The sequence below is a fragment of the Halichoerus grypus genome, chromosome 12 (genome assembly GCF_964656455.1).
Source record: "Halichoerus grypus chromosome 12, mHalGry1.hap1.1, whole genome shotgun sequence".
NCBI lineage: Eukaryota > Metazoa > Chordata > Mammalia > Carnivora > Phocidae > Halichoerus > Halichoerus grypus.
The window spans coordinates 92,259,384-92,284,343 of record NC_135723.1 but is presented as its reverse complement, the minus strand read 5'-3'; the positions used below and the strand labels follow the sequence as shown (position 1 = coordinate 92,284,343).

The window sequence follows — 24,960 nt, the reverse complement described above, 5'->3', positions numbered from 1 at the left end:
CCAGATTTCACCTGAATGAAAATATTAAGGGGAAGGAAAGGTGCCCTGATGTGATTTCCCCCAGGAAAATCCCCACTGATAGCTAGTGCTTATTTGTTCAATAAACAAAACCTTAGGCTGGGAATTGAAGGTCAACACAAGCAGAGTCCAGGAGTGTGCACTGGGGCTGTGGAGCTGTGCAACATTCTCGTGTGCACCTGGGGAGGGGTCTGGCACCACCGCCCCCCCAGGCCCCACCCACTGCGCCTTGGCGGTGGTCCCCGAGTTGGGGCGTTGGTAAATGGAAATGAAATGTATAATTCATAAGGCCGAGGTGGTGTGCGATCTGTGGAAGGGGGGTGGTAATTACAGAATTGAGAAATGAGGCTGCAGTGTTGTAAGTAACCTTTCTAGGTTAGAGACCGCTGTGATAGATGGCCGGCATTGTTCTCTTTCTGACCTTTTTCTGAACTTCCCCTTAGAAGAACAGAGGAAATACAGTTCTGCCTTTTCCCATATTGTTTTTGAATAATACCTTCAGATGCCAGCGTTTAGCGTTTCTGTTCTTCCGTTTGGGGTTTTGCTTCCCCCGCCCCCCATGCTTCGCTGCTTCCCAAAGAAGAATCTAGCCGCTAATTACTTTGTCCCAGTATTAATGGTAAACACAGAGGCTACACAAATATTTGTCCATATTGAACAGAGTATATACAGGAAAAGAAAATCGCCTTGCAGCATCCTTTCTCTCCCTCTGCCCCCCACCCCACCCCGGCCAAGCAGGGCACTGCGGAGAGTGGTCCTTGGTAATGGTGCAGGTGGCCCGGCAAGAAATGTGTGGGACATGGCTGTTGGTAGGAAGATGACGGAGCCAGGGAGGGACCGCAAGCTCCCACTTGCAGAATAGTCATTTCAACCAGATGTTAACGTGCAGGCAGGAATGATGCTCATTCACATTGAGGCTATCGATGCGATCCTAGGAGGAAAGGAATACCAAGGCTGGGGAATGTGTCCCGTGTGTCCTTCCCTTCCTCTCTGCAGCCTGAAATGCCCAGCATTGTGCCCTCCTGCCTTCCCTCTACCGCTGTCGATTTCCTGCTCTGAACTTTGCCTCCCCGGTGATGTCCCATAACTTTGGGCTCTAGGATCAGCTGAAGTCTATCAGCCTCTGTGAAGTCGAGAAGCCCCAGAAGAGAGAAAGAAGGAAGGTCTCTGTTTCTCACACAAATAAGCATCGTTAAAGAGGCAGCAGAAGCGTTTCACTTAGCCTTGCAGTTGAATCTTGAGTTGAATGTTTGGGGTATTTGGGGTTGTTTTGTTTCCTGAAAAACCAAGTCTTTTGAGGCCAAATGAAAAGGAACTAGAGAGTTCTGTGTCAGAGCCTTTCAAACTGGGGACAGAAATCGGTTAGCTCCGTTCAGTTGGTTAATGTTGATTGAACACCTGCTGTGTGCAGAGGCACCACCCGCATGAAGAAGCAAATATAGGTTCTTTCTCCTCTAGGACCTTCTGATCTCATGGGGGAATCCAGGGCAGGCCTCAGTGCATACACACCTAGTCCTGCTTACAGAGCGGACGCTCCCCAGAGGCGAGCATGACAAGCGAGCACGCAGTGACTGTAAGTGATAGTTCAGAACTTTTATTCTTTGGCAAAAAAGAAACTGAGCTCTTCACACCAGTCATCATTGCCATTCTTTCAAACATCCACTTAATTGCTCGTGGGTTTTTTTAGTTGAATATTTTAAAAATGTCCCTCGCTGCCTCCTTTCTTCACGTTTTCTCTGGTGATTTCTTTCTTCATCTCCAAGTAGTTAGTTTCTCCTTTTTCGCCCACCGCTCCTCCACTTACATATACTTTAAAGATACAAACTTCCTATGCCAAGCTTTTCCCATTAAAAATAGAGCTTTATCGGTTTCTGTTCAGATTTCCCCATGGAAATCCCCATTATCAGAGAAGAACTCACAAGAGCTGCCTGCTCCCTACCTCTTCTCTTACCCTAAAACGAACACGCAAATAGTAAGCAACCCGTTTTTATTTCTCCTTCAGATAATCAGTCCAGTTCAACAAACATCGTGTATTGAGCATTTACTTTGTTCTTGCCTAGTGCTTGGCAGTAGGGGAGAAAGAATGTAGCCATAGCCTCTTCTGGCTCCTGAGTGTAAAGCGTGATAGCCAGCGTCGGTGAGGACCCAGGACTCTGCTGGGGGCTGTGAGGTGCACAGACATAAAGAATGCAGTCTGCCACTTCGAGATGCTTCCAGTCTCATTGAGAAGCTGGTTTTAAACAATCATGAGTATCAGTGCAGGCATGAGTGGAAGAGCCGAACGGCCCGTGGGTGTGCTGTGGGAACATGGAACAGGAGGGTGCCTCGGGCAGGGAAGGCTTCTGGAAGAGGCAGGATTCCAGTTGAGAGCCCGGATGGCGGCCAGAAGAGGTGCTTTCCAAAGAGGCAGACTGGGAGCACCGGGGGTGTCCGGGGGCCCCACCCTGACCACTCCAATGAGTCTGGAAGGTTCTGCCTCCGTCCCTCCCTCCCTTCGCCTCTCTTTTCACTTTGTGCCTTGAGCTCCACTGATGTGTGGTATCTCCCCGATTCCATGCGCTGGTTAGCTCATTTGGCTTAGACTAGTGTTTGGTGCTCAAGAGAGCAAAAGGAACGTCCTGCTCTCCTTTGCTGGAGGGTGCTCCATTCCGCAGGCATGCAAGAGAGGCCCGGCTCTGGGATTACAAAGAGGCCCCGTGGTTAGGGTGAGAAAAGCAGTCAGTGGGAAGATAGGGCAGTGCTATCTTCATCTGGGGGGATGCTACCTCCCCTTCCCCCGACAGAAACATCTGTGCTCCACCCCACACTTGGCTGTGCATTGCTGACCATGAGGCCCAGCGGCCCTCCCCAGAGGGATGCCCACCCCTCCGTCCCAAAGGGTTGAAGGTTCAGAGGCCTTTCAGAGCCTGTGTCCGCTGCACTTCAGCACCCCCTAGTGTGAGCTGGAAAGAGCCAGCTTGGTTTTTTCCTCCGTGACCCAAACAAACACAAGAAAGCAAACTTGGGCTTGGTTTGTTTTGTTTTGTTTCAGCTCCTTTAGGAAAAGCTGAGTGTTGGAAGGGTTTCCCTAAATAAGCTGCCCTTGGCCGGAGACCTAAACTTTATGCCCATTTTGTTTGGCAAAACTCCTGCTGGAACAACCAACCGGTTGCCTTGTCCCGACCGTGTCTCGTCCTAACAGGCTGTGGTTAAGGCCACCATGTGGGTGAAAGCTGCGCCCTCTGCCCTCATCTGTGGGTTTGGTCTCCTGGCAAGGCGAACACGGTGTGCACTCCCCCTGGGAGCAAGGCCTGCCTCCTCCACCGGGCTCTCTGGCCCCGCTCGTGCCTGCCTGCTTGGAGACGGGACTCGTGCTGTACTTCCTGGGTCGGAACCTGCTCCACTGGCCAGGACGGCTCCTGGCCTCACTTGCAGACTGGCTCAGGAAGTGTGTCAGCAGGCGTCAGCCCCCTCAGCCTCCTCTTCCTCGGTAATTCTTTCCCCAAAGTGCCACACAGGGAAGGAGGCCTCTTCTGAGGGTGTGGGAGTATCCCTCTTGCCACAGTGGAAACTGACCCTCCGGTTTGTGTTTGGCATCTTTCTTCAGGGGATTCTCTTTCATATCTCAGGTCTCCGGCCTCTGCTGTCTCGATTGGTGTGTCTCCAGTCGGTGACACTGAATGCATCACCCTTTCAAAGAAGGAGCAGGTTTCCATCTTCAGTCCCTGTTTCTTATCCTCGGCCATTAACTGTAGAGAATGCCTCGTGATTTAGCCCCACGCGCTGCATGATCCGATGGTGCTGGAAGGAAAGGAAATAGGCTAAGGATGAGCCTTGTCTTTGTCACAGTTCACTCACTAAGTGTTGTGAACCCCTGGGCCTCTCCCGTGCAGGCCCAGGGACCCCTAGCAGGAAAACATCATCATTCTTCAGCCCTGTGTGGGTTCATTCGTTCATCCAGCAAACGACTTGGAGGGACTCACTATGAACTCACTGAAACTAAATATTAACCAAATGTTTACTGACATTTAAATCACTAAAGTTGCACATAAGTAAGTGATATTGCCTTCTTCATATGCTTTTATCTGGGGTAAAGGGTGAGCCTTGAGTTGATTGATTCGTGTGAAAGAGGCCAGCCTTTTACCCCCTGGCCTGACATCTCGTTTTCACTCCACTGGTGGGTAACATATCACCTCTCTGAATCAAGTGAAGGTGCTGCATTTATAATTGATTCCCCAGGAATTCCAAATTCCCTCCCAGTGCAGAGAAAAGAGGAGCAGCTTCCGGAAGCTGAGAGGTGGCAGCGGGACTTGAGTATGGGCAGGCTCCCTGGGGAAGCTCTAAATGCACAGTTCAACCCTCAGTTTTAGTCAACAGACTAGCAACAAAGCAGAAGAAAAACAATCCACAAAAAGGGCTAAAAAGACCGTCTGAGGCTTTGTCTCCTTTCTCTCTCAGCCAGCTCTGTCATCTTCCCAGCTCTGGGGCTTTGTGCTGAGCCCTCCCTCTAGCCCGCCTGTTTGGGGAGCCTGCATCGTGAGGCCTGGGGTCCACGCTGCCCACTGATGCACAGGCCACACGGGGCCACCACAGGTGGAAAGGGGATGGCGCATGGGAGGGAATGTGCAGGGGCTTTGCGACAATGACCGTGCTCTGTGTCTTCACCAGGCTGGTAGGGACCCTGGTCGTTGCTTTTTGATAAGTCGTTGAGCTATATGTTTTTGCTTTGTGCGCTTCTTTGTGTGTGTCTTATCTTATACAATAAAAAATAATTTAATAAAGATAAAAAAGACTCAAAAACCTTGAGCAGCATATGAGTGAAAAGAATCGGTCTGTGTAGATACGTGCAGAAACCTGTGATTCTCTTTCCCTGGCTGACGGGTGGTGGCACAGACATCCCTTGAGCACATAGAGCATAAAACCTGATGATCTTCTAGTCCTGTGGGGGGTGGGAGGCAAGACCAGGCCTTGTCCAGCAACCCTTGGCTTCATGGTCAAAGGCACTAGGGACCAGCCTGGGAGCAACTTGCAACGTAGACACAGTGTATGTCGACAGGGTAAAGAATTACAGGGCGGTGTAAGCATCTTTGGAATGAGCCATTGTGGGGTCCAAGCTGATTTCTTCCTAGGGACATTTCTCATTGAGATGCAGAAGGAATTTTGAGGCTACCATCAGAATATACTCCAGACATCTGAGAACTGGTTTCGAATTTATACCAATATCATTAGAAGTTTTGGGGATTAAGTTCCAGATCCAGCCTTTCCTTCTGGTATGTAAGCGGGAAAGTTAGATTTGGGTGCTGTACTTTGTTTGCAGGGGTGAAGCAGTACTGGGACACAAGGATCAGCATGGGGGTGGAGTGGGGGTGGGGACCATACAGCTGACCCTTGAACAACATAGGTTTGACCCTTGAACAACATGGTCCGCTTACACACAGGTTTTGTTTTGTTTTTTATAAATACAGTACTGTAAGTATATTTTCTCTTCCTTATAATTTTCTTAATAACATTTTCTTTTCTCTAGCTTACTTTATTGTAAGAATACAGTATATAATACATATAACCTAAAACATGTGTTAATCAACTAGTTATGTTATCAATAAGGCTTCAGTCAACAATAGGCTATTAGTAGTTTAAGTTTTGGGGGAGTCAAGTTATACGTGGATTTTCAACTGCTTGGTGGAGTGGGAGTTGGGGCCCCAACCCCATGTTTTTCAAGGGTCAACCATGTATGTATTTAGTGTACATCAGGAAAGTCTCATTCCGAGCCAAGATGTTCATTGCCCATACAGATAAAAAAATTGTCACTCTGATTCTGACATTACACTGGAAATGGTCAGTTGAATCAAAGAAGCCAGCTTCCTTTGGGAGATTGTCCAAGCGTGGCATGAGAATGATGACAACATCTACACCAAACCGTGGTTATTATAATCAACCTTCCATATGGACATGATGAATCGTTCTGATGTCTTGAGCATTTCTCTTGATGATAGCTGGAGACATTCAGTTAGAACAGAATCACTGGTGAGGGTCTTGAAATGATCCTCATCAGCGCACAGTGTTATGGACATCAGCAGTGTCGCCCGAGGTAGAACTTCTAGAACATCCGTGCAGTGATTTTCCTGCATGCGTATCATTGAGCTGGAACCGCCCACAGGCATGAGTGGGGCATCTTTCCTAGCTCTCCTTTTAGAGTCAGAGCCTTGCTCCCTGCGGCAGCCCTCCACCACAGTGCCATCCTCAGCGTATTACAGGGCAAAACTACTTCTGTGGAGTGTGTCTAGAAATCTTACAGTCCACAGTGTTTGGTTGGGCCATCACAAGGACAGAGTCCTCATCACCTTGGCTGAGTGCAAGCTCATGCAGCGAGTGGACTCCTGGTCAACCTCACCCTGTGGCTCTTCCCTGAAGCTCCATCCCTCGGTCCCCTTGTCCTTCTCATCTCCCCAGCACCCCAGTCAAAAACAAAGCTATTTCTCTCACATGTCCTGTTTACTGAGGAAGCTGTGTCTTTCTCAAAATCAAATCCCAGGTTGGCCTTGGATTCACCAGGCCTCGATCACTAGTTAGATCTCCACTTGACCTTCCTGGGTCCCCCAGACATGGTATGAAGCCATCTTCCGGGCACGCTGCTCCCCATTTTCCTAGCATCCCGCTGGTGACCAAAGGATGGATTCTCTCTCCGTCTGGCTGCCCTGAGACATGCGCCCCTGCACTCACCCTGCAGGCTGTCTACTGTGCAGATCCCTCGAGCTTTGCGGTTCAATTTCTCTAAAATAGCCTCCTTCCAGTCTTCTGATTTCTGCTGTTTCTCGGGTCCTGTGTTCTTTGATGTAACCCCTTGCCTCCCACCCCGGGTCACCAGCACAAATAGTGGCTCAGAGCTCATGTCAGCATTTCTGAGTCCCCTTATATTTGCAGTGGAAACATAAGATTGAACAACCCATCTGAAATACAATTTTGCATTTTGATTGCTTCTGCCCCAGCCATACTGAGGTTACTTTCAATCTACATATATTTGTGGGACTGGGCTTTTTCATTGCAGTTCAATTCAAGTACACCTTATAATATCAGTGATTATAAAATACCATGGACTAATAGAGTGTCTTGCTTCCAAGGAGTTCAAACTGCTTTATAATTCTGCCGACCATCATTTATCTTCATCTTCATATGCTGCTGTAGAGACACAAGAGAAAAAAAGAGAGATTAATAATCACATTTTATAGATGGTGAAATAAAAACTCGGAGAAATTGAGTAACATTTTTCCAGAAATGTACAGTTCTTCCTGGGCTCTCTGATTAGTGTTGCAGATTTATTGCCCAAGTTGGGAGTGGCCATGAACCTTGCACTTGTTTTACAAGTGCACCGTGAAAATGGTCGAGACATCGACTCTGGTCGCCCACTCAGCCGGGAGAGGCCAGGTGAGCAAGAGGTGGTACCATGGATGCAGGCTTCGGACAAGGTTTCCCCATGCCAAGGGGAAGCGTGGGGCTTATGGCTAGGCACTTTTCTTTCTGAAGTTAGGTGGTAGGTATTTGGCTGTTGGTTATATTCATTTTTGTACTTTTTATAGAAATAAATGAGACAAAAATGTTTAATATGTATGCTTTAATATATTTAAGCAGTTTTCCTAGTGTTTCCACTTATAAGGAAGAAAGTGGGTTTTAAAAATGAGGAAAAGGGATGCTCTTTATTCGACTGCTATGACACAGACGTGTTACAGATAAATGATTTAATATGTTTTGATTGCCTGCTCTCTGCCAGGCCCTTTGCTAGGTGCATCCTATGATGCTTTGTTTAATTTCAGCCTCATACCAGCATCAGGAAGTCGAGGCACACAGCTAGAACCTGCCAGCACCGGATTCCGCCTACGAGCGTGTGTCATTCCCACTCAGCTTGTGTGGTCTCCACACCTCTGTTGGGGGTCACTCCCTTGCAGGGTCACATGGTCTGGCCGTGATCTGGGAATACCCTATCCGCTCCAGGTGCTGTTAGGAAGGCTAGTGGAGCGAAATATCAAAGCTTCCATAATTGATGTGTCGAAAATGACAGTTGTTTACTCTCTTTCTATAGAAAAATAGAATTTTCTGTGTCTTGCTGCGGGAATGTTGGAAAGGAACAATCTCTCTCTTAGGTGCAAATTTTGTCTGGCACTTCATGTGTGTTTAAAGTATTTTTGATGTCCCAAAATAGCAATGAGGAGACTGTGTAAGATGATTCCGTGGGGTGGCAAATGAAGGATGAGTCATTAACAGAACCTGGGTGATTTGGAGCCCAAGGGGGAAGGCCCGTTTCCCAAGCCAGCAGCCCTACCTGCTGTGGAACTGAACTGAGAACAGGAACAGCCCCCGTGGAAGAAACCAGAATGTTTTCTTTTTGTTTTTACGTATGTAAACTTTGAAACAGAAAGGCCAAATAGTGTGCCTCTCGTCATAGGGCATGTTGCCAAAGAGATGGTGCTAGCTTCAGGGGAAACTGGTGCCCGCTAAGAGTGTGGGGTTGAAACAGAACGATTCCTTCTACAAATGCGTAGGGAGCACCTTCCATGCCCAGGCACTGTGCTAGCGCTGCCGACAGCCGTGTCACGGGGATGGGGCGAGGGTGGGGCATGCACTCCCCCTGCCCTGTGCCCCGGAGGCCACCCCCACCTGTGCACTTACCGAGACTCAGCTCACACTTCTCCCAGGAAGCCCTCCCTGCTCTGCCTCTCCACCCCCATAGTCTTTCCCCCTTCGTGCACTGGGCATGTACTCGGCACGTTGTATGTTAGCTGTTGGCATGCTCTCACCTGCAGCCAGGCAGGGAGCTCCTGGAGGGGCCATAGGGTCTGGTTTATTTATTTTTCAATCTTCAGCACCGTGCATGACACATAGCAGACACTTAGGAAATGGCGGTTTGGACATTCGAGTGAGTGAGTGAGTGAATGAGTGGAGCTTGAGCCAACTTCTCGCTCAGACTCACCATTGGTGAGAATGGTTTTCACTTCAGTCAGGAGTAAATGGGCCTCAGCAACCATCAGCCGTGCCTCAGGTGCACTGAACAAAAAGAAACCGATTTTAGGCTTCACTTTGAACTTCCAGGGGCTCAGAGCCGAATGGACCAGCAGCACAGGGAACAGGGCAGGTGCAGGATCGCAGCAGAATGGTCTTCAGTCCCCCGGAGATTACTGAGAGCCAGGTAGAAGAGCACCTTCCTTAGCCGAGGGCTCAGGGCCTCGGTGTCGAGCAGGCATTTATGGAGCACGTGAGCAACAGACCCTGCCCCCTCAGAAGGCTTAACGGGGAGCCGGTGTGCAAACGGTGTTCCGAACAGTTGGTGCCCAGTTCACGTTTATTGGACCAAGCTGGTTATGGGTGGTCGTGTATTCATCCCCTGGTGTGGCCAGCACGGAGAAGGTGGGCAGCGTGTGTTTGAGGAGGAAGGAGGCGGGAGGGGCCAGGCTGTTGCAGAGATGTCATCAGGGTATCGTGTGTGCTGGAAAAGGAATGAGGGAGAGTTTGGGGGCGGATTGGAAAAGACAAAGCAAAGGCTAGAGGCCTGGACTGAAGAGGCACAAGGGAGCTGGTCTCCCTGGGAGCCGAGGGCGGCGCTGGCTTCGAGAGAGTTAAGAAGAGACGGGCTCTGGAGACCTAAACTGTGAGGCCTTTTCAGCCCCCTCAGGACCCTGGAGCCCCCTGCAAACCCCCGCCACTCTCTCTGGCCTTTTTGCTGGAATCGGTTGGTGAGCCGCCTGCAGGCCGGTGTCCCCCGGGCCCCCACTCCCGGGGTTCCTGCCCACACGGAGGCCTGCTCTTCCTCGGGTGAGAGCCTGCCCCTCGTGCCCAGCTTCCATTCCCTCGCGAAGATTTACCCCTTCTGCTGTCCTCTTTGTGCTGCCTTAGAACTTTCCGTGTGAATCACATATTGTAGCGCTTTCTTATATTTAATAAAGGTTTATTCAATCAACAAATCCTTATTGATTGAGTGGCTACTAAATGCCAGGTACTGTGCTGCCCTGTGGACGGAGCAGGGGGAGACAGACGGTAAGCAGGTTATTGGGGAAGGTGCTATAAAGTGACATTTATGGCACCGGGGATGGAGACTAACTGGTGTCAAGGGAGGCCCGTCTGTGGCCATGACAATTAAGCTGAGGTTTGAAGGATGAGAAGGAGGCAGCCGACTGAATGCCAGTGGAGGGAGCATTCGAGGCAGAAGCCACCACGGAGGCTCTAGGTCCAGGAGCTGCGGTCCTCTAGACATTGAAATTGAAAGGACAGTGGTGAGCAGGGCAGGGTCGTGATCGCCAAGGCCCCGTGGGCCATGGAGGGATTTTAGTGCAGCAGGGAGCCTCTGTGGGCCTGAGAGCAAAGGGAGAGGTGGCCTGTCTGCTCCAGAAGCTGTGCAGAGAGCGGCCTCCATGGGGGAAGGAAAGACCTGAGAGGGGGCTCCAGGTGGCCAGGGCCAGTGTGGTGGCAGCGGACATGGAGAATCGGGGGCCGGTCTGAGAGATCCTTACGAGCGGCGACAGGGATGGATTGGTGGGGAGGACCAAGGTAGAGGTGGGAACCAGAGAGCGTCCTGGGTTTCCAGCATGAGAGCGGGCCGGAGGGGCCGTGAGTCCCTTCAGTGAGACAGCCCCACAGAGGGAGGGATGGAGGGAGGGACGCACTGGGGAGGGGAGGCCAAGGGGAAGAGTTCCCTTGTAACCAGACTAAGTTTGAGGCGACTGTGAGTCATTCCCAGGGAGGCGCTGGGCCATCAGGACGTACCTCTGGAGCTGAGAAGGGTCCAGCGTGGAGATGGACGTTTGGAAGAATGAATGGAGTCCAGACCTGTGGCAGTGGATGTAGTTGCTGTCAGCTTCCTAGGGCGGTGGAGACAGTCCCCACAGAACGCAGGACTTGGAACAAGAGCTATTTACTCTCTCATGGGCCTGGCGGCTGGAAGTCTAAAATCGAGGTGTCGGCAGGGACATGCTCCTTCTGAAGCCAGTCGGGGAGGCTCCTTCCGGGCCTCTCCCAGCTTCTGGCGGCCCCGGGCACCCCTTGGCTGCTGGCGACCTCACTGCAGCCTCTGCCTCCATCCCCACGTGGCCATCTTCCCTCCACGTCTGTGTCCCAATTTCCCTCTTCTAAGGACACCCGTCCTGCTGGCTTCAGGGCTCACCCTACTCCAACGTGACACAATCCTCACTAACCACCTCTGCAGCAGGCCCATCCCCAAATAGTGTCACTTTCTGAGGTGTCGGGGATTAGGACTCCAACATGTCTGTTTCGGGAGTTGACACAATTCAGTCCCTAACTGTTAACCTAGAACAAGGGTGCAGAGAGAGAAGACAAGGGGTCCTTGGGGCTTCGCCATCACAGAGCAGGTGGCCAGAGGAGGACAAGCCCACAAAAGAAACGGAGAGGCGGGAGTGTGTGGCATCGTGAAAACCCCGACTGCATGTTTCAGGACGGGCATGGGACGGGATGGTCACCCGTGGGAAAGACATGTGCCTCTCGGGTCACGGAGCTGAGAAGTTGACCAGTTGACGTGACAACGGCGCCCTTGAGTGAAGCAGAGGATGGAAGTCAGCTGGAGGAGGGCGAGAAGATGGGGGGTGAAGCGGAGATGCTGCGGGAGACCACCCTGGAGATCTGGGGGGTCAGGGGCAGAGAAATGGGGCCACAGCTGCAGGATTGTGAACGGACGGAGGAAGCGTTTGGTTTCGTGTTTGGTTTGCTTTGTTCTTGTGTTGTATTTTAGTTTTTGAAATGGGAGAATCTGGAGCGTGTTTGTACGCTTGAATTAGCTCTGTTTTCGCGTCTGCGTGTTTGTGTTGCACACCAGAGGTGTTCAGCCTTCCTTGTCACGTGGGCTAGCCCGTCGGGGACAGGACCGGGCCTTCTGTTTCTTCTGTCCCGCAAGCATCTAGCCTGACGCTTGAGCTTTCGTTCATCGTGGTCACAGCAAGAAACATGTTCTGCTGTGCACACCGTGGTGCCGTGAATGGCTGCCCCTTCCTTTTCTAGTAGGAAATGGACTGAGAGCCGTCTTCGCAGACCTGTTCAGGTAACATCAGTTGACGAAACCCACGTCTGGTGTTTCTTGCCAGAGAAGATCACTGAAGTGCCCTTCGCTCCCGTCTTGTGTCTTGGATTCACCTTGCACATCCTCAGGGAACAGAACCTGGGAAATGGGTTTCCAGAGGTTCCACACGGCCTGCTTCGGGGCGTGAGAACCGGTGATTAATCTGTTAGGAAGGTCGGCCCCGTGGCCAAGTCCAGAGATGCCCCCATGAGACCAGCCCAGTATGTTCCCAAGACCCGACCTGGAGACTACGAGGGGCAAAAGCCCAGGTCACAGGAGTAGGGAGACAGAGGTGTGGAGAGGCTTGATCCTGCAGCAGCAGCCTGCCAGAGGGGAGCAGGAACCAGGACAGGCACTCGTTCCCCAAGGAGAGGCCTGAGTCTGCATGTGAGAGGAGACTCTCTAGAACACTCTAGAACAGAGAGGGCAGAAAGGAAGGCAGGTTCTGACACATAGGGAATAAGAGAGATTGCATTGCTAGAGGCAACCCGCAGTCATTTCATCCATGTACACCGTCCAGCACTGCGACTGAGATGACTGGCAGGTGACTTCCAAGGGACTCTGGAAGCCCACATGTGTGGGGGCAACCCTGGACACAGTGACCTCGGCCAGGTGTGGGACTGAAGGCCCCATGACACAGGGCAGTCTGGCAGGGATGTATCCTAAGGCAAGCACAGACCTCCCCAGTGCACCAGCGCCAGAGGGCAAGAGCATCCTTCCACGTTCACCTAGCCGTCAGCACCCAGGACTGGAGGACACAAAGACCTGTGCGAGGGTGAGGCGCCAGGCAGAACCCTGGCAGCCGAAGTTGCCAGCAGTGAGGGGATGGGGAAGACCCATTAAGTAGGATCAGTGGCAGCTTGCACCACCACCACCCCCCCCACACACACTCACACACAGTAACTCCCTCCTACCAAGCCTGGGAAGACCCACCCGGCCTTGGACTCTGGCAAAAGCGTGTTTGGAGCCCAGACTGAGGACTATGGCGCTCTAGAAGCAAGCACCTGGTGGAGGTGCCGAATCCCCAGCTCTGAGGAAATGAGGAAACTCTTTACTTCTGAAAAATCAAGACTGTGTAACAAAACATCTTGGTTTTTTTCAGTGCTATGATCTGGAGACAAAAGATGAGCCAATGAGAGCAAATTTAAAAGAAAAAAGTGGGGAGATGCTTTCTAAGTGGGGAGCATTCAGCTTGAAGCTCCGAGACAAGGGGAGGTGTTCTGACCACACTCTTGCTCCCTCCTCCTGTGTTAGCTGGGTGAAAATAACCCAGACGGAGTCGTCTCCCCAGCTCCCACTGCTCCCACTCCAGGCTCCTGAAAGGATAGGAGAGTGGCGTCTTCTGGCATTGCTTAATCAAGTGGGAAATTTGCAGAGAAAACAGAGGCTGGGCTAATGCATTTCATTATCAGCAGAGCGCCTTGAGCCACATTTTTTTAAGCTGTGTTCATACTTTGAACCAGGTTTTCTCCAAAATGTACCCCTACTTAATCATGACACATTCTTAGAAAAGAAAATGCACTCTGTGGTGTCCTTGGTTTTCGTTACTAACTACATGTGAAAATTTCCCTTTGAATTTAGGTGGTTTCCTTCGGAAGCTCCGGCACGTAATCTTGTCTATCACGTGAAGGGACATAATGCTACAGTCAGGAACGGGTTTATAATGGAGTTCTGACTGGTACCCAGACTATGGATTCAGGAACAGGGTTCTATAATTATAATATTAGAGGACTTTTTAGGAGACTAAGTTTTTAGAAGCTGATGATAAAACAACAACAAAAAAATAGTATTTCCTTACAAAAGTGTGATTCAGACTCCTAAGAAGACGGATCATTGGCATTAACGGATTTTGGATTGAATCCCCTTATTCTGGGGTAGAGGCAGCTTGTTTTCTATATTACTGAAAGTAGAGGACCTGTATTTCAGAATTCCTTTGTAAAAAACCAGGCATTCTCTAAAGATTGGTTTCCTGGGTTTTCAATTACAAAAGATAACTCCTGAGTCTCTCTAAAGTGGTTACTAGCTCATCTGGCTAGAGTATAATGGTAATGAAGTCAATGGATGGGGCTCCCTGTAGGTCTATTCTAGACCTACCCTTCATCTCAGCCGGCCATCTGACCACACTGCCTGCTTACGGGGGAGGACCAAGCCCAAGAATGGAGGGATCACTGCCATGCAGTGCAAGAACCACAGGTCCTTTAGAGGGAGGCAGTCATGGCACCCCGGGTTTGAAAGATAGAATTCTATGTAGAGTTCATACAGAAATAGCTGCCTGCACTTCCAAATCGCTAATGATTTCTCTCCCATTCTTCCTTTTCAGGGCCCCTGAGATCATCCTTGGTTTACCATTTTGTGAGGCAATTGATATGTGGTCCCTGGGCTGTGTCATCGCGGAGCTGTTCCTGGGCTGGCCGCTCTATCCCGGAGCTTCCGAGTACGATCAGGTGGGTCCAGGCAGCTCAGGCGTTCACAAGAAGCACTTCCTTTATAACATGACACATGGGTGGGGTTATAGGGTATTTCCTGGTCTCCCAAACCTTGCTTCCCGTAACAGTGCTTTTCTTTCTTTATTCCTCTTTCTTGCCCCTTTTTCTTCTATTACTTCTTTCTTTCCCTATAAAATTGTCATTTTTGTCAAAGGCACTAGAGCCATGAGTACACCATAGGTACGACAGGAAACGGCCTGACCTCCTTCTCATCTTTTCTTGCAGATTCGGTATATTTCACAAACACAGGGTCTGCCGGCTGAATATTTATTAAGCGCAGGGACAAAGACAACTAGGTTTTTCAACCGTGACACAGACTCGCCGTATCCTTTGTGGAGGCTGAAGGTAGGAAGAGCGGCCCCTCCACTCCTCCCCAGTGCCCGACACTCAGGGAAGAAGGGCACCGTCCACTTAGTGGGGGAGATTTGACCATCGGCACGTGGATCCTGGATTTCGCTTTGATTCAGCCAGCAGCATGGGAGAGGGGGTGACCATTGTTGATATATGGGATGGATGAATTCGGATGTTCAAAAGCACCCCTTTGCTTGGCTTGCTGCCTGCGAAGCTCAAATCCCAAGTTCTGGTGGCTAAACTCCTGGGATATAATCCCTGTAAACCATGATGACTTGTTGGGTTTGTGCTGGAGACAGAAATGAACCACCCCCTACCCTCGAGGAGCTCCCAGTCCAAAGGGAACCTGGACGCATGTGGCGAGACCAAGCCCACACCCCCCACACCCCCACTGTCACAAGTGCCCTGTCCCTGGTAGGAGCAGAGTGTGGGGCCAAGAGGAGGGATCCTTGAATACTGCCTGGGGCAGAGGGTCAGGGAGGAGCATTTGAGCTGGGCCCAAAAACATGAAGAGGGTCTTCCAGGCAGAGGAAACAGCCTCAGCAGCATGGCATCCTAAGGCTCTAAGGAGGGGTCTGTCTGTCCGAGCCGGCAGGTGGTAAAGCGCGCCATTGCACACCATAAACTCTTGGGTGGTTTTACTTTAACGGAAACATATTTTGCTTTCACTTTGATCTGTGCCTGGTAATTAAAATTAATGTGTTTTCCTGGGAAGGAGAAAATAATGCAAGTCTTAAGTATGTTTTATGTTCATTTTAGGTGTTTCTTTTTTTGCAAGAGAGTAGGTGGGGTTTTTTGTTTGTTGGTTTTTAGTGTGTGTGTGTGTGTGTGTTTTTTTTTTACAGAAACCACAGCCAAATTCTAATATGATTTAATGATAAAGTGTGGCCAGTAGTTGCAGATCTAGAAAAGAGATTTGAGAGCTAAGCAAGCACTCTGAGGCTGTTGATGAGAGGGCTGGCATTTGGCAACTGTGAGAGTGAGCAGCTCAAGGTCAGGTCCAGTGAAAAAGAGTTCCGGGGTGGAGAAGGGTGAGGCCAACCAGGGGCAGGGTTCACTTCTGTGTCTTCGTGAGGAGCCTCAGTCCTCTGTGTCTGGCTGTTCCTGGGATCGGAGCTTGGATCCTAGCAGCTCCAGGTGTGGCATCCTTGAGTGAGATTTTGAGGATCAATTACCTGTGATCCATGGATGAGTCCAGAAACCCCTAGTAATTGGAGACAGCAGCTTCCTAGACCAAGGCCGGTGCAGGCACCATATGTGTGCGGCCCAGCCCTAGGAGGACTCTGGGGCCAGCTGCCGCTTCCTGGCCATGCTGCCTTAAGCTTGCCATTCCTCTTTCTCCCTCTAGAACATGGGTTGGTCATCGTCCTACCTAGGATGGTTGTGAAGAATACTGAATGAGCTCATGGGCTTTAGAACAGTGCCTGGCAGGCAGTGAGAGCCTCTAGATGAGAGTTTGAGAAATAAAATTTAAATTTATAAAACCATGCGGAAAAGGGCCTCTGCTTCTCCACATGCGGAATCTCACCTTATCCCTTAAACTCGGGGGAGAATGAAGAGTTATCAGGGATGTGGCATATTCTTATTGGAACCCTCTGGGTCTGATTCAGAGTAGGCCCCCAAAGGGTGTTTGTGGGAAGGAAAGAAGAGAGATGAGTTAGTGTGGTGGATGAGCAGGTCACTTTAAGAAGAGTGTCCTCTGAAAGATGGGAAAAAGACCCTCCATGAGAAGCAGAAGCTCCAGGGTTGGAGTCACAGTGACGAGGAAAGAATTCACAAGACCAGTCAATCAGCTTTTGCCTCTTTTGACCAGACACCAGATGACCATGAAGCAGAGACGGGGATTAAGTCAAAAGAAGCAAGAAAGTACATTTTCAACTGTTTAGATGACATGGCCCAGGTAAGCCCCATGGGTGAGTATGCAATGTTAGCCCTTTACAAACCGAGCACAGCAAGACCTCTGCGTAGTATAAGATGGCGGGTAGAAATTCACGTTACTCAACTGCAGTGGTTGACCTTGACCTTGAACAGTGATATGCCACTCCTAGTAAGAATACCATTGGGTTGGTGAAACATTTTCAAAACCTTACACCAGCTCTTTAAAAATAGCTTCAGTTTATTGGTTCCCATTTGTAAAAAAAAAAAAAAAAAAAGCACTGGCCAATCTTAGTGATGTTTTCATGAGAGGAATTCAAGCTCATTAGCACATTTGAGTCTCATGCCCATGAGTCAGTGTATTAATTCCCTCAGGCTGCTGAAACAAGGTACTACAAACTGGGTGGCTTAAGACAGCAAACATTTATTCTCTCACAGTTCAAGAGGCTAGCAGTTTGGCATTAAAGTACCATCAAGGCCATGCCGCCTCTAAAGGCTCTAGAAAGAAACTGTCCCGTGCCTCAGTCCTCATGTCTGCTGGCCCCTGACAGTCCTCTGTGTCCCCTGATGTGTAGCTGCATCACCCCGACCTCTTCATCCTTCTTCATTCGGCCTTTATTCCTGGGTTTCCTCTTGCCTGTGCACCCAAACCTCCCTCTTATTTCCTTATAAAGACACCAGTCATTGGTTTGGTACCCACCCTACTCCCGTATGACCTCATTTCAACTTGGTTGACATCTGCATAGACCCTGTTTCCAAATAAGGTCACATTCACAGGTACTGAGCATTAGGACTTAAACGTATCTTTTGCTGCCACACAACTCAACCCACTTTAGTCAGTCTCTCTCAGCTCACTGGTGGGACCACAGGCTCTCACCTTTGTGCCCAGAGAAAATTCTAGAACTTCAGCTATTTTTAGTGTAAAGACGAGTCTAAAATCAGGACAACCCAACGAGAGTTTTTCTTAAAAGCAATGAGAAGTAAAGCTATAGACCAATAAACACTCAGCACACTTCTTACTGAAGGTGAGTGTAACCAAAAATCATGATTCTGAGTAAAGGATACTTGTCGGTTGATTAGAAGCTTAGATTGTCTGAGAAAACTGAAATTGCTTTCCGGAGCTTGCCTTGGAAAATAATAGAAAGCACCACAAAACAAGTCTTTCAAAAGCTGTCTTAAGCTTGCTCTTGGAAGAAAAATCCTATGCTCAGATATCCTACTCGTCTTGGCCAGAGGTAAGCCCCATGAATACGGGGCCTAAATTAATTCTGGCCCTAACTCAGTGCATTGCCAGAGGACACAAACATTATAGACGGAAGAAGAGGTCACATCAGCTTCTGCAGGTTAAATAAAGAACCCTTTTTTGCATTTCATTTTTTACTACTTGCTTGTAGTTACTGTTTTTCAATTGTGATAAAATATGCATAGCATAAAACTGACCGTTTTGACCATTTTGAAGTATCTAATTCAGTAGTATCAAATACATTCACATTGCTATGCAACCAATGTCCAGAAGTCTTTCCATCTTGTGCTTATTTTCAATGAGGTGTGATATGAGGTACATTTCAGCTTAACTGATGGAAGCAGGAGCAGAGAATAAGGGAAGTAGGCGGAGGTGGGGCACATCGGGGTTTTGGTAACCTGTCCTGATTTCCCTCCAGGTGAACATGACAACAGATTTGGAAGGGAGTGACATGTTAGTGGAGAAGGCAGACCGGCGGGAGTTCATCGACCTGTTAAAGAAGATGCTGACCATAGATGCTGATAAGAGAATCACTCCAATTGAAACCCTGAACCACCCCTTTGTCACCATGACACACCTACTCGATTTTCCCCACAGTACACAGTAGGTGTCTTACTCGATGCTTTTTACCAGGGGTCAGCAAACGTTTTCTTTAAAGTCCCAGATAGTAAATATTTTAGGCTTTGCGGCCATATAGTAGTTCTGTCGTTATAGGCTGAAAAAAGGTGGCAGCCAGATTGGGCAGCCCGGGGCCACACTTTGCTTTACACCAAAAGGAGGGAATGGTGGAGCGTGGGAGAGCGCGAGGCAGGATGAACCGGCCCCTGGGACCTGTTCATAAAGGGAGTGCTCAGAATGGCAGCATCTATGAAGCGAAGCCACTCAGTGCCAAAGCTCACTCCCAGAACCTTCTGGAGTGGCCTCTGTCTGGTCGGGATCCGGGTTTGTTCCTTCGGTCATCCATCCATTCAGCAGGCTGTGTGCTGTGCCACGTGCGGGTACAGTGTGGGGCCGAGCAGATGGGGGGCCCCCGCCCACTGGGGCTTCCAGCCTGTAGGTGAGGGAAAGGCACCAAACAGGTGACCCCCAAAGAAGCTGGCTGTTATCAGGGAAAGTAGGCTGCCATCGGGGCAGGGCAGGGCAGCCCCCAAGGAAGGACCGCCAAAGGAGGAGCAACAGGGAACCAGGGACAAGGCCGGCAAGGGCAGGAAGGGCGCTGCCTGCATGGGGACTCCCAGCATGGGCGGCACAGGGTGGGAGCTGGGGTTCCAGGGGGGAGAAGAGGCCTCGGGGTGAGCCGGGCAGGGCCCCGTGTTAAAGATTTGGGTCTTCATCCTAAGAGCAGTGGAAATCACGGAGGGACTCCTGAGCAAGGGATGGCTGGTTAGAGTTGATTTAACAAACACCTACCTGCTGCTCCATCAAGTCAGAGGGGCTGGGAGGCCAAGTGCCCGTCAAGGTCGGCGACGTGAAAGTTGTAGGTGGCCCAAGAGCTGTTTGGGGGGAAGCCCCAGCAGGTTACAGGACTGAGGGGAGGGGAGAGAGAAATAGGAGTGACTAGAGGGGCCCAAGGGGGTTCCGCTGATATGAAGAGACTGGAACAGTTCAACATGCTGGCAGGAAGTGTGTGTGGTGAGCAAGGGATTGAAGAGAAGGATGCAGAAGTTCCCTGAGACGCTGGGAGGGGCCTGGATTGTGAGGCCATTGTTACGGTGGGGGGGGGCCGGGGGGGAAGTACATGGGTGTCAGCAGGCACGCTGGCTGGATGAGGGAAGTCGAGGATGTTCTTCAGGCAGCTCCTGTCTTCTTTTGTTGAGAGCCAGGTGGTTGGTGGCTGAAGAAGCGTAGGAAAGCCTGGGTAGTCGGGGTAGGAGGCGGCAGAGCAAACTCACCAGAGCCTTAGGGGATAGCTGCGGAGCATGGAGTTTGGACATGAATAGTGGGGAGGGTAACCGGACCCCCAGGTGAGGGCCTGGAGAGAACTGACGGTTAGTTGGGGTCACCCCGGTTGGAGCTTTGCCAGGCTGCTAAGAGAAGACAAACTGAGAGACTAAGGACAGGTGGCCATAAAGTGGTCAGAATCCAGGAGGATGACTATGGGAGGCCTAGCTGTGAGAGGGAAAGGAGGTGAAGAAGGAGGGGCCAGAGGGGCTGAGCGGGCTGATCCCCTCAAAGACTGGTGATTTTAGGAACCGCCGAAAGAGCCAGAGGGGCGAAGGTGCGGCCGGGAGATGCGATGCTTGAATTTGCAGTGTGGGGAAGTGGAGCGGTTGCGGTTGGTCGCGAGTGGGTGGCTAGAAATGACAACAGGCCACCAGGACGAGAAGTAGCTGAGAAGCCGGAGTGCCTGCCAGCCGGAGCGCCTGCCAGCCGGAGCCTCCCCTGGTGGGCAGGGCATGGGGCACAGTGGAGGACAGGCCTCCGTGGTGGACGGGGAGAGGTGGTGGCAGGATGGGAGGAGTGTGGGTTTGCGGAGGCTGAGGAAACAAAGCACACCGAGGGCCTGACTGGCTTAAACAGCAGAGCTTTATTTTCTTACATTTCTAGAAGACTGAGACCAAACACCAAGATCAAGGTGTTTGGCAGCATTGGTTTCTTCTAAGGCCCCTCCGCCTGGCTTGTAGATGGCCATCTCCCCCCTCGTCTCACGTGGTCCTCCTGTACACCGCTGTGTCCTGATCTCCTCCTCCTCGTAGGGAACTGGATGAGGGCCCACCCTGAGGGCCTCATTTCACCTCTTTAAAGATCCTGTCTCCAAATGCAGTCCCATTCTGAAGTAGTGGGGCTTAGACTTCAACATAGGGATTGGGGGCACAATTCAGCCCATAACAGAGGGTAATGCGAGATAGCACTTCAGCCTCTCAACCTCGAGGTTCTTGGGGTGTGAAAGAATAAATAGTCCCATCCCCAGTTGTGTGCGGGGAGAAAAGTGTGCTCAAGAGAGCGCCAGATTTTAGTTCGGGTTAGGAGGACATAGGGATGCATGAAGAGGCTGAGCATAAGAGATTATCTGCACATCCTGGCTGGCCCTGCCATGACCAGACTGGGCCTCGTCCCAAGGCTGGACTTGACCCTCTCCGAGCTGCAAGAAATGAGTGGGTGGTACCCTCATTACCTCCTCTAATTTCAGTGCTGGTCCTTATCAGTTGACGCTGAGTAAGTCAGATCACATTGCAACAACCAGTGTTTCCTTGGTTTGCCAGTACAAAGAAGGAACTCGGAGCCCTCCCTAGCAAACTCATTCTGAGATCTGTCCTGTCTCTGGGGTGGCAGGGGTAAGTCAAGGCATCAGTCTGTACTGGGATCAGTACTGTAAGATCAAGGCATCAGTACTGTACTGTACCAAGGAAGGCACACTTGGTGATTTACTGGACAGGGCTCCCGTGAGATCAGTCTTTTTATATTCAGGGGTGAAGCGAGACAGCTGTGAAAGAGCATGGCAGGAGATGGAGTCGTGCTCTCCAGAAGGCTCCCATCAGCCATCTGCACAGTGGATGAGACAGTCACCCACATAAAGTCAGGGGCGTGGCTGAATGACCTCAGGGCCCTGCCTGTCTCTGGGTCCTGTGAAGGAAGCAGCAATACAGTGCTTCATTGTACTTGGTGAAAGACCAGGCTTGGAGACCATGAGCATCAGCTTCAGATTCAGAATGTGATGTAGGTCCAAGAGGATCCCTGGCAATAGAGAATTCAGAAAATGGGCTCCAGAAGGAAAGACAGGTCTTTGAGCAGACCTAACCTTACCTGAGAGTAGGCCTAACCCGTCGGGGGCCCTAGAACTGGCTGGGAAGACCATGAGAACTACAGGGCGAGAAGGAACCTCCAGCCCACACTGCTGAAGACCTCCCCACCCTTGGGGCTGGGCCAGAGCTGCCCCAACATCTAGATTAACAGGTGAAAGGGACCCCACCCATTTCTCCATACCAGGGTGCTAGTGCACAAATTCCTTAAAGACCATTCTCACAGAATTAACCCGAAGTGCAAGTGCTTGCCTGCCTTCGTGAAACTCAAAACTCAGACCACTTCAGCTGGAAAATTCATAGTCTAAAAGCTTTGGGTTGAATTGTCACAAAACCATAGAATGCTTTAAATACATTCCAAAAAGAATACAAAACCCATCATTTTATTCTTTCAGCTTCCATGTGAAAGCACTTAACAGTTTGCTTGGTACTCAGTAGATGCTCAAAGCATGTTGGCATTACCAGCATTACCAGTACTTTTAGCTCTTAGTTACCATAGAATAGGTTTTCCTTTCTCTGCAGGGTCAACAATCAGTTAACTGTTTATTTCTTGTGCATCGTGTGGCCATTCTAAGTAGTCATTAACTCAGAAAGAAAGGATTCTCTGAGCATGTCTAAGTTCGGAACATCGTTCATGGAAAGGATGTTTGGGGATAGCCCACAAACACCCGGTTGGCCCAGAATCTAGCATACCCACAGTATACATTTGTAATCTTAAAGTAGTAGAAAATTAACATTTTATTTATAGTCAGTATTACATTACTTATAATTAAAATAAGTATTTAAAATTGAAATTTAAATGCTGTTTCACTATTCTGAATATTAGCAGTTGAGGAAAAGTAAGTTTAATGAGAAGACAGAAGTGAATGAGAAACAATGTATAAATTCTGAAGGACACTCTACGGTGGATTTTCAAGAATTCAGTGGTTGAGGCCACTGAGGCTTTCCTTTTCCTCCATGCTGATGTCAGCAACATTTTTATACTTCCCTTTCCTAACTAGGGTTTTAGTTTGATTCACAGATGCAATGGAGGAAGAAAAAGAGGGAGAGAATTTTTATTTCATGTAACCTGGCAAGAATGAGAAAAGCAAAAGGGAGGATGAATCAGGAGGTTAAAGAGGATATACACGCGCACGTGAAGACTGCTAGTAATTAGCTCATCACCTTGGCAGACGACTTGTCTGTCCTCTAAAACTTCATCCTTACTTGTAAAACAGGGGCAACAATCCTCTCTCCCTCTTGTGGTTGTTGTAGGACTGAGTGAAGGAGTGCTTGCAAACACCTTCCACAGTTCTCAATCAGTGTTAACTACGATTATTAATTATTACTAGTATTATTCCCATTACATGTGCAATTCCAGTGAGGACAAAGAGTGGCGACGGGTACAAGGTACTGGGTTGGCTGGTTCCTTGGCCGTCCCGTAGATGGCGCCAGTGCCCCAGAAGTGCAAGGAGTTGTCTTTGGTAAGACAGAGGCAGGTCAGAAGCTGCTGTTTCTTGTTCCCAGTCAGAGAAACCACCTTGAAAGCCAAGAATGAGCAGTGAGGTTGGTTCAGCAGATCAGGGATATGAGGAAAATACAGCGAGAGCCGTCACGTCTCTTGTGCTGTGGAGAACCTTTAGCCATCCTGGATGGGGGACGGGGCGTAAGGCAGTGGGGGCGGTTCATCTGAATAAAGGTGACTCTTGCAAACGCAGACTTTGCGTGAGAAATCCAGGAAAGTAGACCTAAAGTTAAAGTTTCCCCGGTGGTCTTACTACATTAACGTTTCTCTCCCATTCTGTCCGTTTTCTCCCCTTTATCCCACACTGCCTTCCTCTCTTTCCCTCACGCCTCTGCCTTCTGCGTGAACAGCGTCAAGTCATGTTTCCAGAACATGGAGATCTGCAAGCGTCGGGTGAATATGTACGACACAGTGAACCAGAGCAAAACCCCTTTCATCACACATGTGGCCCCCAGCACGTCCACCAACCTGACCATGACCTTCAACAACCAGCTGAACACTGTCCACAACCAGGTGAATGGGGAGCAAAGGGGAAGGCGGGCAGGGCTGACGGTGAGCATCAGGAATTGTATTTTCCCCCCAAACCTAGTCAGGAGATCAGATTCTTCCAGTATCCTACACAATATCATACACAAAATTCCTCTGCTACGTAAGAAAGTGTTTACTTTCAAACTTACTTCCTTTGAGAGACCTAGGCACTCTGTACGGACTCCTGGTCCCATGGCAAGGTTCCAGAAAGGACTGTCTTGGGATGCTTCTTCTGAGATGGCACCTCTTAGTGTTTCCTTCTGTCCCGATGTGGGAATAATGTAAACCTCCCGCTCTAATGCTTTTATTTATGTCTGACACCTGCCTGGTAAAGAATTCGAGCGCAGGAAGGGACACTGGTGGTCACGCAGGGCAGACCCCGTCCCCGTGTCCCTGCACTGCTGGGTCCACATGATCTCCTCTCGGGACAGATAAAACCTGTCCTTTCTCCAAGTCACAGGGAAAATCAGTTCATCAGTCTGTCACCAGAATCCCAGCAGCCGGAACCAGAAGGGACCAGGAAAATAAGGTTTTCTTCCCACACATTTCCAGCTTTTTACAAAAAATTAGTAGCCTTATTAAATAAGCCTCACGCCTTATTAAATAAGCCTCACGCCTTATTTAAAATAGGAATGAGACCCAGGAACTATTTACTGAGTGAATACTCTCCAAATCCTAGTCCAGGCTGCCTCTGGTATCTAAAAAAGAGATTTGTACTTTTATTCCCAAATTCCAGTCTTCCCACTTCCCCCAAAGAACTAACTGTCCCTAGATATTTTTTTCAGCCTTCCGATCAAATCTGCAGTGGTCACAACCCTCCTGTGTGTGTCTGCACACACTGCTCCAGAGGACAGGAGTGTCTGTTCTAATCCTGAAACACAGATACCTCCGCCTTGCCCTCCACACTCTTCTGACAGGTCCCCTCCCCCACCTCCCTGGTCTCTAGGCCAGGCCTGCAGCACACAGAGTTGCTGACGCCGAGCTTTTCTTCCCTGCTCTCTCTCCCCCTGCCTATATCCAGGAGAGGCCGCATGGAATCTGCCACCCCCAGGGGCCATTGATTTTCTTAAGACTCTCCTTGGGTGGGGCGCCTGGGTGGCTCAGTCAGTTAAGCGACTGCCTTCAGCTCAGGTCATGATCTCAGGGCCTGGGATTGAGCCCTGCATCAGGCTCTCTGCTCAGCA

At 50.0% G+C, this 24,960-nt stretch overlaps 1 protein-coding gene across 6 annotated transcripts in view; it reads left to right on the top strand.

Moving 5' to 3' along the window:
- Positions 1-24,960, top strand: part of HIPK2 (homeodomain interacting protein kinase 2) — a 183,659-nt gene that overhangs the window by 105,644 nt on the left and 53,055 nt on the right. For all 6 annotated transcript variants that reach the window (XR_013442895.1, XM_078059634.1, XM_078059631.1 and 3 more), the window contains exons 3-7: positions 14,370-14,493; positions 14,761-14,880; positions 16,700-16,786; positions 18,423-18,607; positions 23,599-23,761. Coding sequence is in view for 5 of the 6 variants with exons in the window: in XM_078059634.1 (XP_077915760.1) it covers positions 14,370-14,493; positions 14,761-14,880; positions 16,700-16,786; positions 18,423-18,607; positions 23,599-23,761 (679 nt within the window). In the remaining variant the exon portion in view is untranslated. The remainder of the gene's footprint in view (positions 1-14,369; positions 14,494-14,760; positions 14,881-16,699; positions 16,787-18,422; positions 18,608-23,598; positions 23,762-24,960) is intronic.